Genomic DNA, 12,749 nt, shown 5'->3' with positions numbered 1-12,749 from the left:
TTTGACCTGCGTTGACCGCACTTGTTATTCACCAATACTCATCATGCCTCGCATCAGCGATATCATCCCCGACTTTACTGGCTGCTCTATCGACAACGGCTCTCTCCGTCTTGTCGAGAAACTGGGAACAGGGGCGTTCGCCGTCGTCTACCGTGCCCTCACATCCCCACTCACACCTACCGAGTACGCCGTGAAGTGCGTCAAGAAGTTCAAGGCTGGCTCCAGGATAGCCGAATCACAAAAGCTTGAGGCGAAGCTGCACCAGCTCGTCCTCGGCCCTCGAAATATCGTCCACGTTCATCGTGTCCTCGAGGACAGGGGCTACATTTACATCGTGATGGACCTTTGGACTTCTGGAGACTTGATGTCTTCCATCGCCGACCGGTGCATGTACTATCAGAAGGATGAGCTGCTGAAGCAGGCCTTCGTTCAGCTCATCGACGCCGTTGAGTCCTGCCACGATAAAGGGGTCTACCATCGCGACCTCAAACCAGGCAACGTGCTTTGCTCTGAAGATGGTTCTGAGGTCTCCCTCGCGGACTTTGGCTTGGCTACCACTCAGATATACACAGAGGACTTCGGCCTTGGATCCAGGAGCTACACAAGTCCAGGTAACTTGCCCCTTTATTTTCCTAACCTGTAACAATCCTGACCGTCACACGAACTTGTAGAATCGCGCGACGAATCCGTCACGCGTATCCCCTTCTCCAGCGCGAAGTTCGACATCTGGGCGCTAGGCATTGTCCTCGTCTACATGCTCACGGGCCGCCATCCCTGGCGCGTCGCGCACCCCGACGACGCCGAATTCATGCAATACATACGCGATCCTGACTTCTTCCGCGACCGCTACCCGCTCTCGCAAGAGACAGACGCGATCCTCCGGCGCGTACTCGCCGCAAACCCCGCAACCCGCATCGAGCTCTTCGAGCTCCGCGAGGAGGTGCTCAAGGTCGAGACATTTTTCATGTCTGACGAGGACATCGTCGGCGCATCTGAGCGCGTGCGACGCGTCGCTGATGATTGCGCGAACAAAGCGGGCCTGTTGGACTCGGCTGGAGTTTCGTGCTACGAAACCGCGCCCTCGCTCATCTTTTCTGGTCCTTCGGCTTCGGACGCTGAGTGCGAGGCTCCTCCCACTCCACAGATTCCCATGGCTTGTCTCCCTGAGGTTTATGCGAAGTTGGAAGCCATTAAGGCGGAACACGCCGACGGCTTTTCACTTCCTTCGGGGAACAACATGGACGATCCTGTAGTAGCTGGCTGATGCCTGAGTGCAGGCATCTTTATATACCATGTCCCTACGATTCGTTCACTCACTGCACTATATAAACTCCTTTTCGATTCTCAAATACTTGAGCAAGGGTGTGGACTCCCAAGATCATCGAAAGTGAGAATACAACCACTTCTGTCTGTTGTCAATGACAATCAAGATGCCTGACTTTGGGGAATCAGACAAAAATAAATATTGAGACCCGTAGGTCTACCACTCTGGGAAAGCGTGTCATCCTTGTGCAGGGGCCATGCTAATCTTCTCTGTATCGTTCCAATTTTTTCGTATGTCACCCCGAAGGGGACAAAGGTAATCATGCGCGCGTCGTCCGGACCCACCAAACTTTGCTTTTTGCTCCGGCGGCGGGTGTCACGTGCTGATAGGGCTACCACACCGATGTCGAAAGACTCGAAACTACCTTGCGTCGTACCGTACTACTGTACATCGATTTTTTGTGTGGAGAGGAGAACAGATGTTCATAGGCTAGATAAGAGATACAACTACATTACTCGTACATTTCGATTCCAATTTCGACACTAACACAAACAAGCTCAGCCCACTGAGATTTTCCGCCTGAAGCAACCTACATACAACACACACGATCTAGAACCAGGCTCGGGGCCATCAAACTGGATGGGAGAGCCGTCAGTAACTGCGGTCGCGACGCGACAAGTCGCATGACGGGGCGGGGGACCCGCCCCCCCTAGCGCGCGCACCTCTGGTGCTCTTGCACAGCGGGTCGATATTCGTCGACTCGATGATCCCGGGCCGCCCCTCGATGACGCCCGCGGCCTCCCTCATCGCGTGGCGCGCCTGGCGCGAGCTTGCGGACTGGTGGCCCGTGCCCGCGCCCGCGTGCTTCTGTTTCGTTGACGGGTGTTTCGCCTGCGCGTGCGGGCGGTCGCGGTCGCGGGGCGTCGGCGCCAACGGCGACGGGAATAGGAGGAAAGCCGCGGAGGCAGTGAATGACGGCGAGCGATGCGAAGAAGAAGAGGAAGAAGAGGCAGAGAGGCGAGAGGTCAGCAGCGGTCTGTTGAAGATGGAGAGGGAGGGAGAGAGGACCGCACATAGTCGGCCGCGAGCGCGTCCGCGCGCTTGCCGTGCGCGGTCGGGTTCGCGAGCCCAAGGTGGGTGTCGACACCTCTCGTGCCGAGATTCTTCTCATTCAGTGCCATGGACGGGTCAGCAGATGGAGACACAAGGGTTGTTTGTGTTTAGGATGTTTGTGTGAGTTGGGGCGAGTGCGAGTAGGCACTAGGGGCGCGCGGTATTTATGAGCGGCCGTCTATGACGTCCCGCAACGTCACGGATTGCCATCCTTGGGAGAGGGGTGGGCCAGGCGTAGGACGGCGCAGTACGGCGCAGTTGAGACAGGGGCTTTGGGCTCGTCATGTCTGGGAGGTACTAGGCTTCAAGCAACCTCGCGCAACCGTTGCATCGTTCAATAGAGAGGATATCGTCAGCACAAAGAGCGGCGTCGCGAGAGGCGGTACAGCCATAATCTTAAGTGGGGTCATCAATTGCTAAAATTACTCCATTTCCATACAAACCCATATATACCACCTCCCCCGAGGGCGTGTGCCCGCGTCTCCCTGAAAGGGCGACTCCTACCACCTGTGTCTGTCAGTGAAGAACTTCTGGTACGCGTCGCGGCTGACGATGTGCACGGCAAAGTCGCCCGCGTCCACCATCGCCCATCCGTCGCTGACTGTTCTCCGCGAGTTCTTGGGCAGCGGGAGCGGGGGGTCCATCGTCAAGAGCTGCACGGGCGACGAGTCGGAGCATTCAGTGGTGCCTCGCGCGTTGCGGGGACCAGGAAAAGGAGAGCCCACGCACCGTTTTACGCACGAGACGCACGACGGACTCGATGGCGCCGCGCTTCTCCGTGCCTTCCTTGACCTGTGGCACGCCGAACGCGAAGTAGCAAAGTGTCAGCGTCGGCAGGGACAAGCCCTGGGAGGGAGAAACCGAATGGCAAGACGCGCACCTGGGCCAGCACGATCCATGACCAGATCCCGCCCTGGAACGCGACGCCGTGGCCCGCGTGGGTGCCCCCGCGCTTCCGCTTTCCCTTCGGCACTGCGTCCGGGAGCGGCGGGCCCGGAGGGGTGGGTATTGGGTCGCGGACGAGCAGCGCGGAGGGCTCGAGGTGCGGGGACTGCATGAGCTGGGCGTGGAGGATGCGGATTGGCTCAGAGACGGCGGCGGGGAGCGGGGAGGCGGCGGCGGGGAGGTGGGGCGGGGACTGGCGGTGGTGGTATATGGGCTCTGTGTCGGGGTCGACGAACCAGGGTTTTGGGGGCGGTGTTGGGGTCGGGGGGTCGTCGAGGGAGGTGGAGAGCGCTCTGCGAGATGCGAGAGGGACGCATTTGAGGGAGGGCGAGAGGTGCGCGCTGCGGAGGACGGTGCGGAGGGTCTGCATACTGCGAGGGAGGGTGTTGTGTGTGCAGAAGGAACGGGGGTTGGCCGAGGTGCCGGGGCTGGGACGAGTACGTCAGGCCAAGAGGAAAATGAAGGCGAAAATGAAAATAGGACAGCGCTCGGAGGGAAATCACAGGCTCGTCCCGCTCGACACGTCTCTCTACTAGCTTGGTCCTCAGCAAGCTGGCTGCCTCCAGCACCCTCGCGGCCACCACCCCTCCCCCTCTCCTCGACGATGGCCCTCCGCGTCAGCGCGATCATCTGCGTCACATCCTTTCTCCTAGGCAAGTCTCTCGACGAGCGCTCACATGCTCACCCACCCTCGCGCGCTCCCACCTCCCCTTACCCTTACCGAAATACCAATACCCCCGATCCACACTCACGCTCATACACCCTCCAATAGGTCTCCTCTTCACCCACTGGACCGCCGACTCGCTCACGCTGTGGAAACAGCCCGTAACGGATGCGCACCTGTGGACCGCCGCGTCCTACTACAACACCCTCACAAAAATATCCCCCTACACCGCCTCCTTCGTCTCTGCGGTCGTAGTCCTCGGCGCAGCAGCGCTCCTCTGGAGCCTCCGTGATGGCGAGGCCGTCAATCTCATGTTCGACGGCGCGAGCACCTGTGCGTCCCGCGCCCCCGCCGCTCCTCCCGTGCGCGCTGCCTTCTGACGTCTCGCACATTCTTCAGTCTTGTACGGCACCGCCATAGCCGTGTATCTGTACTCTGTAATCCCCAGTAAGCCCCTCTACCCCCGCCCCTGCCCTCGCCTCCTTCCTTCCTCTCATCCGTCCACCGTCCACCGCCCGCTCTGCAGATCTATCAACAAACTTCCCCGCCCTCCCTCCACACACCCTTGCCGACGCCGTCCCCCCCGCACTCCGAATAAACATCCTCGAGCTCGCGTCCTCCAACCTCATCTGCAGCGTCGCGCTCACCGGCGTCCTCGCCCTCCAGGCCGGCCGCTGGTGGACTGAGCGCGCAGAGGAGGACGTCACCGAGGAAGTCATGGGTGCCGCCACCGGGAGCGATGCGAAGGAGAGGGAGCCGGAAAAAGTCGTCGAGCCGCCAGAGGCGTCGACGGGCAGGCGGAAAGTGCGCGCAGTCGACGCGATGGACCGATGATCCTGCCGGTGCCGGTGCTTTGCATAACTACCTACCTACTTACGCTTTCAGTTCAGCTCGGTGCGGACTCGAATCTGTGGATGCTTCTTGTTTTTATTTGCTCATCATTGGGGCGGATGTGCTCAGCGCTCATGCTCATGCTCATGCTCATGTTATTCAACTGAACAAAACTCAAGAAGGGTGGAAAATAGTCTATAAGGCGATACGCGATAATAAGTAGGCGATGCGGAGGTGCTATTACTCCTGTACTATATCTTCCTTGCGCGGTTTCGAGTTTTTGATCTCTTTCCCTTGACCAATGATCGACTGCGCCTCGCCGTCCACCACGATCCCTGTCGCGGAGACGGAGAAGGTCAAGACTCCGAAGACCGAGTAGTCATAAGTAGAAATGACACTCACCGAGCCCCTCCTCCCGCGCGAGCCCAAGCACGTGCTCCAGCTCGACGTATCCATCCTTGTCCACGTCCAGCTTCTCGATAACGTTCTGCACGACGTCCTCATCGGGTCGGTGCTTGATGACCGCGAGCGCGGTCTCGAGGTCCTTGACCGGGATCCGACCTTGCTGGTCGAGCGAAATCATCTGCAGAGAGTTACCCACCCGCGCGTCGTACTCTTCCAGCTGCGTGTCGATCTTGGTGAGCATCGTCCGGATGCGCTTCACGAGCGCGGCCGAGGGCGAGCCAGGGTCCTGAGCAGCAGTTAGGGTTAGGGCTGCGGACCAGAGAACAGGAATGACAGGACATGCCTCTTCGGCTTGCGAGTTCTCTTCCATGAGTGCGCGCAGCTCGTCACGCTCCTTGAGGACGCTCGATTTGGCCGAGAGGATCGAAAGCGCCTCGCCGAGCTCCTTGACCTGTTCCGTAGTCATGCGAGCATCTTCCTCTTCGAACTTTTCCGGGTGCAGCTGAGAATGGCAATGCGCTCAGCACTGAACGGGACGGAGAAAGAAGGTAGCTCACTTCAGAGTCAGGCAAGAGCGACTCGGCCATGCGTGCCTCCTCTTCCCGTTTGGAGCGCTCTTCCGCTTCCTTCTTCGCCCTGCGCGCGTCTTCCTCCTTCTGCTCCTGCTCTTCCTCGTCCTCGATCAGCTCTTCTTGCTGCTGGAGGACTTCGAGCTTTTGCTTGTACGACGCCTTGTCCGAGTCGACTTCCAACTCCGCTTCGTTCAGCTGTGACACGCACGCGTGCATAAATGTCGGAAAGGGAAAAAGACGAAACGCGAGCCGCGCACCAGGTTATCCGGGAGCCCGCTCAGCACATGCTCGAGGCCCTTGGTCACGGCCGTCTGCCCGCTCTCGCCCTCGCCCGGCGTCCGATCGAAGTGGAACGCCTTGCCGAGGATCAGCAGCACGCCAGACACGCGGTTGTGCAGGTGCAGCTCGATCCACGTCGTCAGCTCCTCGCGCAGGCGCGCGGGGCTCACGCCGAACGTGCGGATCCCGCGGCTCGCGCACGCGGCCTGCAGCTCCGCCGTGCTGAGCTCGTCGACGCCCTCGCCGTCGATCGCCTGGTCGTCGCGCCGGATCTGCAGCAGCCGCGAGCGGATCGCGCCGCGCAGGAAGTTGTCCGTGCCGAACGCGTTGAGGCCCATGTACCGGCACGTTGAGACCAGCTGGGGGCGCGAGAGGTTGTCGAGCGTGAGGTCGTCGTCGAACAGCTTGGCGACGTTCACGACGTCCTGCGCGGAGGGCGTCTCGCCGGTGGAGCGGACCTGCGGTGTCCGTGAGCGGGGCCCAAGATGCATTTTTATTTTATTTCCGCACCTTGCGGAAGAACTCTTTGAAGGCTTCGCTGCCGACGATGTGCGCGTTGGCTTTGAGCCCGGACTCGCGCAGCGTCTCTTGGAGGAACTTGGCCATTTCGAGTCTCACGCGAAGAAGCTTCCGGCTTTTCTCTTCCTGTAGGATGTGACGGCCGCATGAACGGCTGAATTTGTCGAGCCATGAAGACGAGTACTCACAGCGGCGTATTTGTCTTCGAACGTCGAGGGCAGCATGGTAGGGAAGAGTTTGAGGGCGACCGGGAGGAGTAATTCCATGAACGGGACGATGATGAAAACAGCAAACGGGATGAGGCGGAGCAGGTCCTGCGTCGTGCGCCTTAACTAAACGAAACATTGGGAGGGCAAAGCTCAATTAAGGGTCGGTCGGCTCGAGTAGAAAGGTTGAGATGAACCTGCCGACGCTCTCTGCGAGTCAAGCTCTCACCATGCAGGATCTTCCACTGGAGCCGCCCGGAGATGCGCACCTCCTTTGCCAGCAGCTTGGAGCCGTGCCAGTAGTGCTGCGCCTCGTGCTTCACCTTCTTCCACGCCCTGCTCAGCACTGGCTCTTTCGGCGCACCGCTGCTTTCTGTCGTCGGCGGAGAAGGTTTGACATGAGAAGAGGTGGAGGGGTCGTTTATGGTGGTGGTGGAGCTGGCCTGTTTCGCTGGCGAAGATTCCTTTGTCTGCGTGCTCTGGAAACGCGGGTGCAATCCGGTGGAGGGGGAGAGGGGAAGGAAGGTGCGTTGGTGATGAAGAGAGGATATTAGGCGGGGGTGTAGCGCGAGCTGGTGGGGTCTAGCATATTGACGAGCGAGGAGGGAATGCGGTGAGCGGGGCAACCATAACGACATAAGAGAGACAGAGCAATGACGGCGACTACTGAAGCATCCAGCGGTGAAGGCAATCGTCGGGCTTGGTCGGGTTGGAGTAACTTCACCGTTCCTTCAAACTCGCCGGCTCCAAGTCGCGTCCTCGGCATCGGTTTGTTTGGTCCTTGTTTGGTCCTGATCGCAGCCCATGTCCTCTACCGCTACCACCCCCACGGCGGATCCATACGACCCTTCGAGCAAACAGTACAAGAAGGCGAGGCGGCAATATCACAAGACAACCAGAAACAGAGCGAAGGACGTCGACGCGGACTGGACGCCGTTCAGAGCGAAGGAGAAGAAGTACAAGGCACGCTTCCCCCCACCAGATCTCTCTGATGTTCTCGACCTCGCGACCTTGGACCCGACAAGAGTCGAGGAGATCGCGAATGGCGGGTGGAAGGGACGGCCAGATGCCGTCGAATATCGAGAGATACAGCTGAAGGGCCATGATAGAGGGAGGCACGCGAGGAAAGCGTATGCAGTGCCCCGCATCCCTGGTGAGTCTCGCTCTGCACATCCGCAGTCTCTCGGACTTACCTTTCTGGTATTGAGAATAGGCCTCGTTCTTCTTCCCTCGTTCGTTTCTCCTGAGACGCAACGGGACCTCGTACGCTGGTCCCTCCGTGACCACACCCGACACCCGAACGCGACAAATCTCGACACGCACTACATCCTCCCCGATCGCGGACTATGGAACTCGCTCATTCACACCCGCGAAAATAACCTCGAAGAAGAGATCATCTATCCCCGCGCCTCCGCTCCCTCGCCTCCATCTCCCTCCTCAGCATCTTCCTCAGCACCCTCGATCCCTGAACTCCCCGGCCCTCGTCAATTGATCTCCAACACCCCCTCGTCCCCATCAACATTTCCCCTCCTCTCGAGCACCCCAAAACTTCCCTCCTCCCCATCCACTTCCGTCCACCCCCTCCCGACATCCGCGATCATGCCTAAACTGCGCTGGGCGAATATCGGCTGGTTCTACCACTGGGGGACGAAACAATACGACTTCACCAAGGGAAAGCAGCCCGTGAGCGATGCCTATCGGAGCGTATGCAGGGATGCGGTGGAAAGCGTGCACTGGGATGAGGTATTCCGCCGGGAAGACATCGAAGGATGGGGCGAGGAGGGTCCGGATTGGCATACTTGGAGAGACAGCTACGGTGAGTTTCCTCGTGTTGTCTGTTCACGGTCGTGCTGTAACAAATGACATACCCGACGATATTAGAACCCGACGCTGGAATTGTGAACTTCTACCAAACGCGGGACACGCTCATGGCGCACGTCGACCGCTCGGAAGTATGTGCGACGTCGCCGCTAGTCTCCATCTCGTCAGCGCCACTCTTCCTTTGAAACCCGACTGACAGACTGACATTACTCTCTGCCTTTTTGTTGTCCATCCACCCGTCCGCGCAGCCTCGGCAATGCTGCTGTATTCCTCATCGGAGGCCTCACGCGCGATGTCGAGCCCGTCCCTATCCTTCTCCGCTCCGGCGATGTGGTCATCATGTCCGGTCCAGCGTGTCGACGCGCATATCACGGTACGCTTCTCTCTCTCAACCCGCTCGTCAAACAGTTCCGAACGGCCTCCAAGGCGTGCCCAGAATTCTAGAAAACACGCTTCCCGTGCATCTTCGAACGCTATCAGCCGACGATGATTCCAAGGTCGAAAATCGGGGCGTGGCGGTGGTAGAGCGGGAGCGAGAGTGGGCGCCATATGCGGAGTACATGCGGACGGCGAGAATCAACGTGAATGTGCGGCAGGTGTTTCCTAAAGGATTCGACCCCGGCCTCGACGTTCCTGTTCCACAGTGCTAGCTCAGTCGTGCGTCTATTTGATGTATCTCTACCGCACGGTGTCTGTATCCAGTACTTCTCTTGCTACCATCTACTGTTCGTGAAGGCTTGATACCATCATCGCTAGCTTTCCCTACAAGTAACTAGGCAATTATGTCCACCTGGCCAACTTACGTCCTTCCGTACAAACGCTCCCAACACCCGCCGCGCGCACAAAATCCGATCCTACACTCGGTGCCCCGAGGCGCACACAACGGTCATTGTCCCCTTCGGGGTGACATACGAAAAAATTGGAACGATACAGAGAAGATTAGCATGGCCCCTGCACAAGGATGACACGCTTTCCCAGAGTGGTAGACCTACGGGTCTCAATATTTATTTTTGTGCTTTTCCCTAATCGACGTGCGTCAGAGACCCTGGACTTCAGAGAGCGCGTGGGTGTTGCTAGGGGGTGTTCTCTGGGCCATGGCTGCACAACATCGCCGAGACGAGAAAGAGACAGCCCAGGGATTTTGTTTGGTTTCGCCGATAGTGAGCGCTGCTGTCACTATTATTTATAGAATGATTTTGGAAAGTTTGACTGGATGAGGCACAACTACTGTACGTGCCATCACGTCGGACGTCGAGCAGTGACGGAGAGGCGAATTACAGAGTTTGATAACGCAATACCATGCATACATTCATTCCCAGAGCGATACCGAATGCATCCGACTACCGACTATCTAGTACCCACCCCCGGTATCAGCCTCATGCACTACCCAACTCAGTACTCAGCCTCGGCGCGGGTACAACAGATGTGTTTCCGGGAGAGAAGGAAGCTTGCCCGTTTAGTACACGCGCTTGAACGGCGGCACGGACTTGCACTCGTTCTCGTCGAGCGTCGTGCTGATGACGCCGCGGTACTTGATGTCGACCTCGGGCGAGTTGACGTCGCGCTGCCACGTGAGGGTGTGCTTCATCCAGTTCTCGTCGTCGCGCTGAATAAATAAAAAAAGACAAGGCGGCCAGTCGTTAGCTTATGTAGGACTGGATCGGAACACGTAGCCCCGCAGGAGCAGTTCTCACCTCGGGGTAGTCCTCGCGGGCGTGCGCGCCACGGGACTCCTTGCGGGCGGCAGCGGCAGTGATCGTCTGGACGGCGTTTTGGAGGATGTTGCGGAGTTCAAGGGTCTCAACGAGATCACTGGTAATGCATCGTCAGCATATGCCTAGCATCGCGACAGCAAGACACCCACGAGTTCCAGATCATGCTCCTATCCTTGATGCCGACATTATCAAAGGTCTTGTAGATCTCCTTGATCTTGCCGACACCCTCGTCAAGCGTGGACTGGGTCCTGAACACAGCGGCATCACTTTGCATGGCCTTCTGCATCGCCAGCCGGATCTTCGCTGTTGGGTCGGGACCGTCCGAGGTCCTGATCTTGTCCAAAAATTCGATAGACTCGATACCGGCCTCGTCATTGATCTTCTTGTGCGGCTTGCCAGGAGTGAGGGTCTCTTTGATGTGGTGGGCGCAAGCGCGGCCGAAGACGACGATGTCCAGGAGAGAGTTGGCGCCGAGACGATTCGCGCCGTGTACAGAGACACAAGCGGCCTCACCAGCAGCATAAAGACCGGGGACAACCTTGTCTTTACCGTTCTGCAAGGTTATTGTCAATGAACTGACAAGGTTCATGAAATTGTACTTTAATTAACCCACCTCGTCCGAAGTTATTACCTCACCGGTGTACTTTGTTGGGATACCACCCACTGTCAAATGTCTGAGTCAATCGGAAGGTTGCAGAAAAGGAATTAGAGCGTACTGTTGTAGTGCACGGTAGGTAACACAGGAATCGGCTCCTTCGTGACATCGACACCGCTGAAGATTGCAGCCGTCTCCGAAATACCAGGCAGGCGCTCGTGAAGGACCTCAGGAGGCAAGTGGCTGAGCTGGAGGTAGATGTGATCCTTGTCAGGACCAACACCGCGGCCCTCGCGGATCTCAATCGTCATCGAACGCGAGACGACATCGCGAGACGCAAGATCCTTGGCAGTCGGAGCATAGCGCTCCATGAAACGCTCGCCCTCGGAGTTGAGAAGATATCCTCCCTCTCCTCGAGAACCTGAAGACCGTTGAGTTCGAAAACAATGAGAGTATGTTAAGAACATAGCGTACCCTCAGTGATCAGGCATCCAGCACCGTAAATACCCGTAGGGTGGAACTGGACAAATTCCAAATCCTGAAGCGGCAATCCCGCGCGCGCAACCATGGCATTACCATCACCGGAGCATGTGTGGGCACTCGTACAACTGAAATATGCCCGTCCATACCCACCAGTCGCCAGAACGGTCTTGTGCGCGCGGAATCGGTGCAGCGTACCGTCTTCCATGTTGAGAGCGATAACGCCAACGCACTCGCCGTCTTGCATAATTAAGTCAAGAGCAAAGTACTCGATGAAGAAGTTTGTGTTGTGGCGGAGAGATTGGCCATAAAGCGTGTGTAGCAGCGCATGGCCTGTGCGGTCGGCGGCGGCGGCGCAGCGATAAGCTTGACCGCCTTTGCCGAATTTCAGGGACTGTCCACCGAAGGCGCGCTGGTAGATTTTGCCTTCCTTCGTTCGGGAGAAGGGGACGCCGTAGTGCTCGAGCTGTGATGAACTACGCTAAGGCCGACGACGTCCGAAACTTGACATGTGGGTTACCATACCTCGATCACGGTATTAGGAGCTTCTCGGGTCATGTAGTGAATAGCATCTTGGTCACCGAGCCAGTCAGAACCTTTGACCTACGAATGATGAGTACCAGATGCGAGAACAAATGCGGGCGCTACTAACGGTGTCATACATGTGCCATCTCCAATCATCCTCGGTCATGTTCTGGAAAACATTGAGAATCACTTCGCTCTCTTCAGAACACGCTAGATACTCACACCGAGAGCAGCGTTAATCCCTCCCTGAAAGCGCAGTCAGCCGCGATATTGATTGAGAACGGCCAGGTCAGACACACCTGCGCAGCGACGGTATGACTTCTTGTAGGGAACAGCTTCGTGATGCAGGCCGTGTTGAAACCTGCTTCCGCAAGGCCGAAGGCTGCTCGAAGACCAGCACCACCAGCACCACTACGCGCATATGTCAGTTCATTCTTGTAGGCCGGATTCGTCGGCCGTCGAAAGACTCACACAACAATGGCGTCGTACTCATGCTCAATCAAGGGATACTTTCCTGATGCCCATGACTACGACCACCAACGAGAAAAGACCCTTGTGTAAGCTCCATTGGTCGACAATCATGAATGAACCATGCCCACCTTGACCTCCTCGGCCTTAACCGGGTTGGTCGCTACGACCCTCCGAGCCGGTGCCGAGCTGTGGAACGCGCGCGAGCGGTTCAAAGCCTTCGACAAGCTTTTTCTGAGCATTGTGGGGGTGGCAAGTGACCTAGAACAGAGCGGAGATGATGGACGAAGGAGGAAAAGAAGGAGGATGGCGGAGAGGATGCGACGGTCCAGAAACAGACGGGTCTG

The 12,749-nt window shown here is 57.8% G+C and overlaps 10 protein-coding genes across 10 annotated transcripts; 5 read left to right on the top strand and 5 right to left on the bottom strand.

The window, feature by feature from the left end:
• Nucleotides 1-43: 43 nt before the first annotated feature.
• Nucleotides 44-1,264, top strand: HETIRDRAFT_309898 (uncharacterized protein; the record flags this gene model as incomplete). The annotated part of the gene is made up of 2 exons (XM_009543999.1): nucleotides 44-611; nucleotides 672-1,264. The coding sequence occupies 2 exons, from the start codon at nucleotides 44-46 to the stop codon at nucleotides 1,262-1,264; spliced, it is 1,161 nt and encodes a 386-aa protein (XP_009542294.1).
• Nucleotides 1,265-1,425: 161 nt separating this feature from the next.
• HETIRDRAFT_310466 (uncharacterized protein) lies at nucleotides 1,426-1,587 on the bottom strand (the record flags this gene model as incomplete). The annotated part of the gene is made up of 1 exon (XM_009543998.1): nucleotides 1,426-1,587. The coding sequence occupies one exon, from the start codon at nucleotides 1,585-1,587 to the stop codon at nucleotides 1,426-1,428; it is 162 nt and encodes a 53-aa protein (XP_009542293.1).
• Nucleotides 1,588-1,728: 141 nt separating this feature from the next.
• On the bottom strand, nucleotides 1,729-2,495 carry HETIRDRAFT_379364 (uncharacterized protein). The gene is made up of 3 exons (XM_009543997.1): nucleotides 2,338-2,495; nucleotides 1,987-2,155; nucleotides 1,729-1,899 (listed from the first exon to the last, which is right to left on the bottom strand). The coding sequence occupies exons 1-3, from the start codon at nucleotides 2,443-2,445 to the stop codon at nucleotides 1,895-1,897; spliced, it is 282 nt and encodes a 93-aa protein (XP_009542292.1). The 5' UTR covers nucleotides 2,446-2,495; the 3' UTR covers nucleotides 1,729-1,894.
• Nucleotides 2,496-2,889: 394 nt separating this feature from the next.
• HETIRDRAFT_243369 (uncharacterized protein) lies at nucleotides 2,890-3,491 on the bottom strand (the record flags this gene model as incomplete). The annotated part of the gene is made up of 3 exons (XM_009543996.1): nucleotides 2,890-3,030; nucleotides 3,107-3,169; nucleotides 3,258-3,491. Coding segments are annotated over 3 exons (438 nt in total), but the record flags the coding sequence as incomplete, so codon positions are not given.
• A 377-nt stretch (nucleotides 3,492-3,868) lies between these two features.
• Nucleotides 3,869-4,685, top strand: HETIRDRAFT_379362 (uncharacterized protein; the record flags this gene model as incomplete). The annotated part of the gene is made up of 4 exons (XM_009543995.1): nucleotides 3,869-3,975; nucleotides 4,095-4,319; nucleotides 4,386-4,433; nucleotides 4,513-4,685. Coding segments are annotated over exons 1-4 (495 nt in total), but the record flags the coding sequence as incomplete, so codon positions are not given.
• Nucleotides 4,686-4,816: 131 nt separating this feature from the next.
• On the top strand, nucleotides 4,817-4,984 carry HETIRDRAFT_310274 (uncharacterized protein; the record flags this gene model as incomplete). Its single annotated transcript, XM_009543994.1, has 1 exon — nucleotides 4,817-4,984. One exon carries the CDS (start codon nucleotides 4,817-4,819, stop codon nucleotides 4,982-4,984), a length of 168 nt encoding a protein of 55 aa, XP_009542289.1.
• Nucleotides 4,985-4,994: 10 nt separating this feature from the next.
• On the bottom strand, nucleotides 4,995-6,917 carry HETIRDRAFT_443483 (uncharacterized protein). Its single transcript, XM_009543993.1, has 7 exons — nucleotides 6,781-6,917; nucleotides 6,584-6,718; nucleotides 6,052-6,531; nucleotides 5,780-5,989; nucleotides 5,566-5,724; nucleotides 5,220-5,508; nucleotides 4,995-5,152 (listed from the first exon to the last, which is right to left on the bottom strand). Exons 1-7 carry the CDS (start codon nucleotides 6,856-6,858, stop codon nucleotides 5,058-5,060), a joined length of 1,446 nt encoding a protein of 481 aa, XP_009542288.1. The 5' UTR covers nucleotides 6,859-6,917; the 3' UTR covers nucleotides 4,995-5,057.
• Nucleotides 6,918-7,602: 685 nt separating this feature from the next.
• HETIRDRAFT_311160 (uncharacterized protein) lies at nucleotides 7,603-9,269 on the top strand (the record flags this gene model as incomplete). Its single annotated transcript, XM_009543992.1, has 6 exons — nucleotides 7,603-7,951; nucleotides 8,012-8,614; nucleotides 8,680-8,782; nucleotides 8,868-8,992; nucleotides 9,046-9,116; nucleotides 9,153-9,269. The coding sequence occupies 6 exons, from the start codon at nucleotides 7,603-7,605 to the stop codon at nucleotides 9,267-9,269; spliced, it is 1,368 nt and encodes a 455-aa protein (XP_009542287.1).
• Nucleotides 9,270-9,495: 226 nt separating this feature from the next.
• On the top strand, nucleotides 9,496-9,645 carry HETIRDRAFT_309384 (uncharacterized protein; the record flags this gene model as incomplete). Its single annotated transcript, XM_009543991.1, has 1 exon — nucleotides 9,496-9,645. A coding segment is annotated over one exon (150 nt), but the record flags the coding sequence as incomplete, so codon positions are not given.
• Nucleotides 9,646-9,883: 238 nt separating this feature from the next.
• Nucleotides 9,884-12,732, bottom strand: HETIRDRAFT_379356 (uncharacterized protein). The gene is made up of 12 exons (XM_009543990.1): nucleotides 12,534-12,732; nucleotides 12,406-12,461; nucleotides 12,234-12,345; nucleotides 12,157-12,180; nucleotides 12,062-12,103; nucleotides 11,935-12,012; nucleotides 11,404-11,875; nucleotides 11,051-11,350; nucleotides 10,948-10,997; nucleotides 10,484-10,887; nucleotides 10,314-10,431; nucleotides 9,884-10,225 (listed from the first exon to the last, which is right to left on the bottom strand). Exons 1-12 carry the CDS (start codon nucleotides 12,642-12,644, stop codon nucleotides 10,076-10,078), a joined length of 1,917 nt encoding a protein of 638 aa, XP_009542285.1. The 5' UTR covers nucleotides 12,645-12,732; the 3' UTR covers nucleotides 9,884-10,075.
• Between the last annotated feature and the right edge of the window lie 17 nt (nucleotides 12,733-12,749).

Source organism: Heterobasidion irregulare, assembly GCF_000320585.1.
Source record: "Heterobasidion irregulare TC 32-1 unplaced genomic scaffold scaffold_02, whole genome shotgun sequence".
In the NCBI taxonomy this organism is placed as follows: domain Eukaryota; kingdom Fungi; phylum Basidiomycota; class Agaricomycetes; order Russulales; family Bondarzewiaceae; genus Heterobasidion; species Heterobasidion irregulare.
The sequence above is the reverse complement of the archived record's forward strand: the minus strand, read 5'-3'. Positions and strand labels throughout refer to the sequence as shown.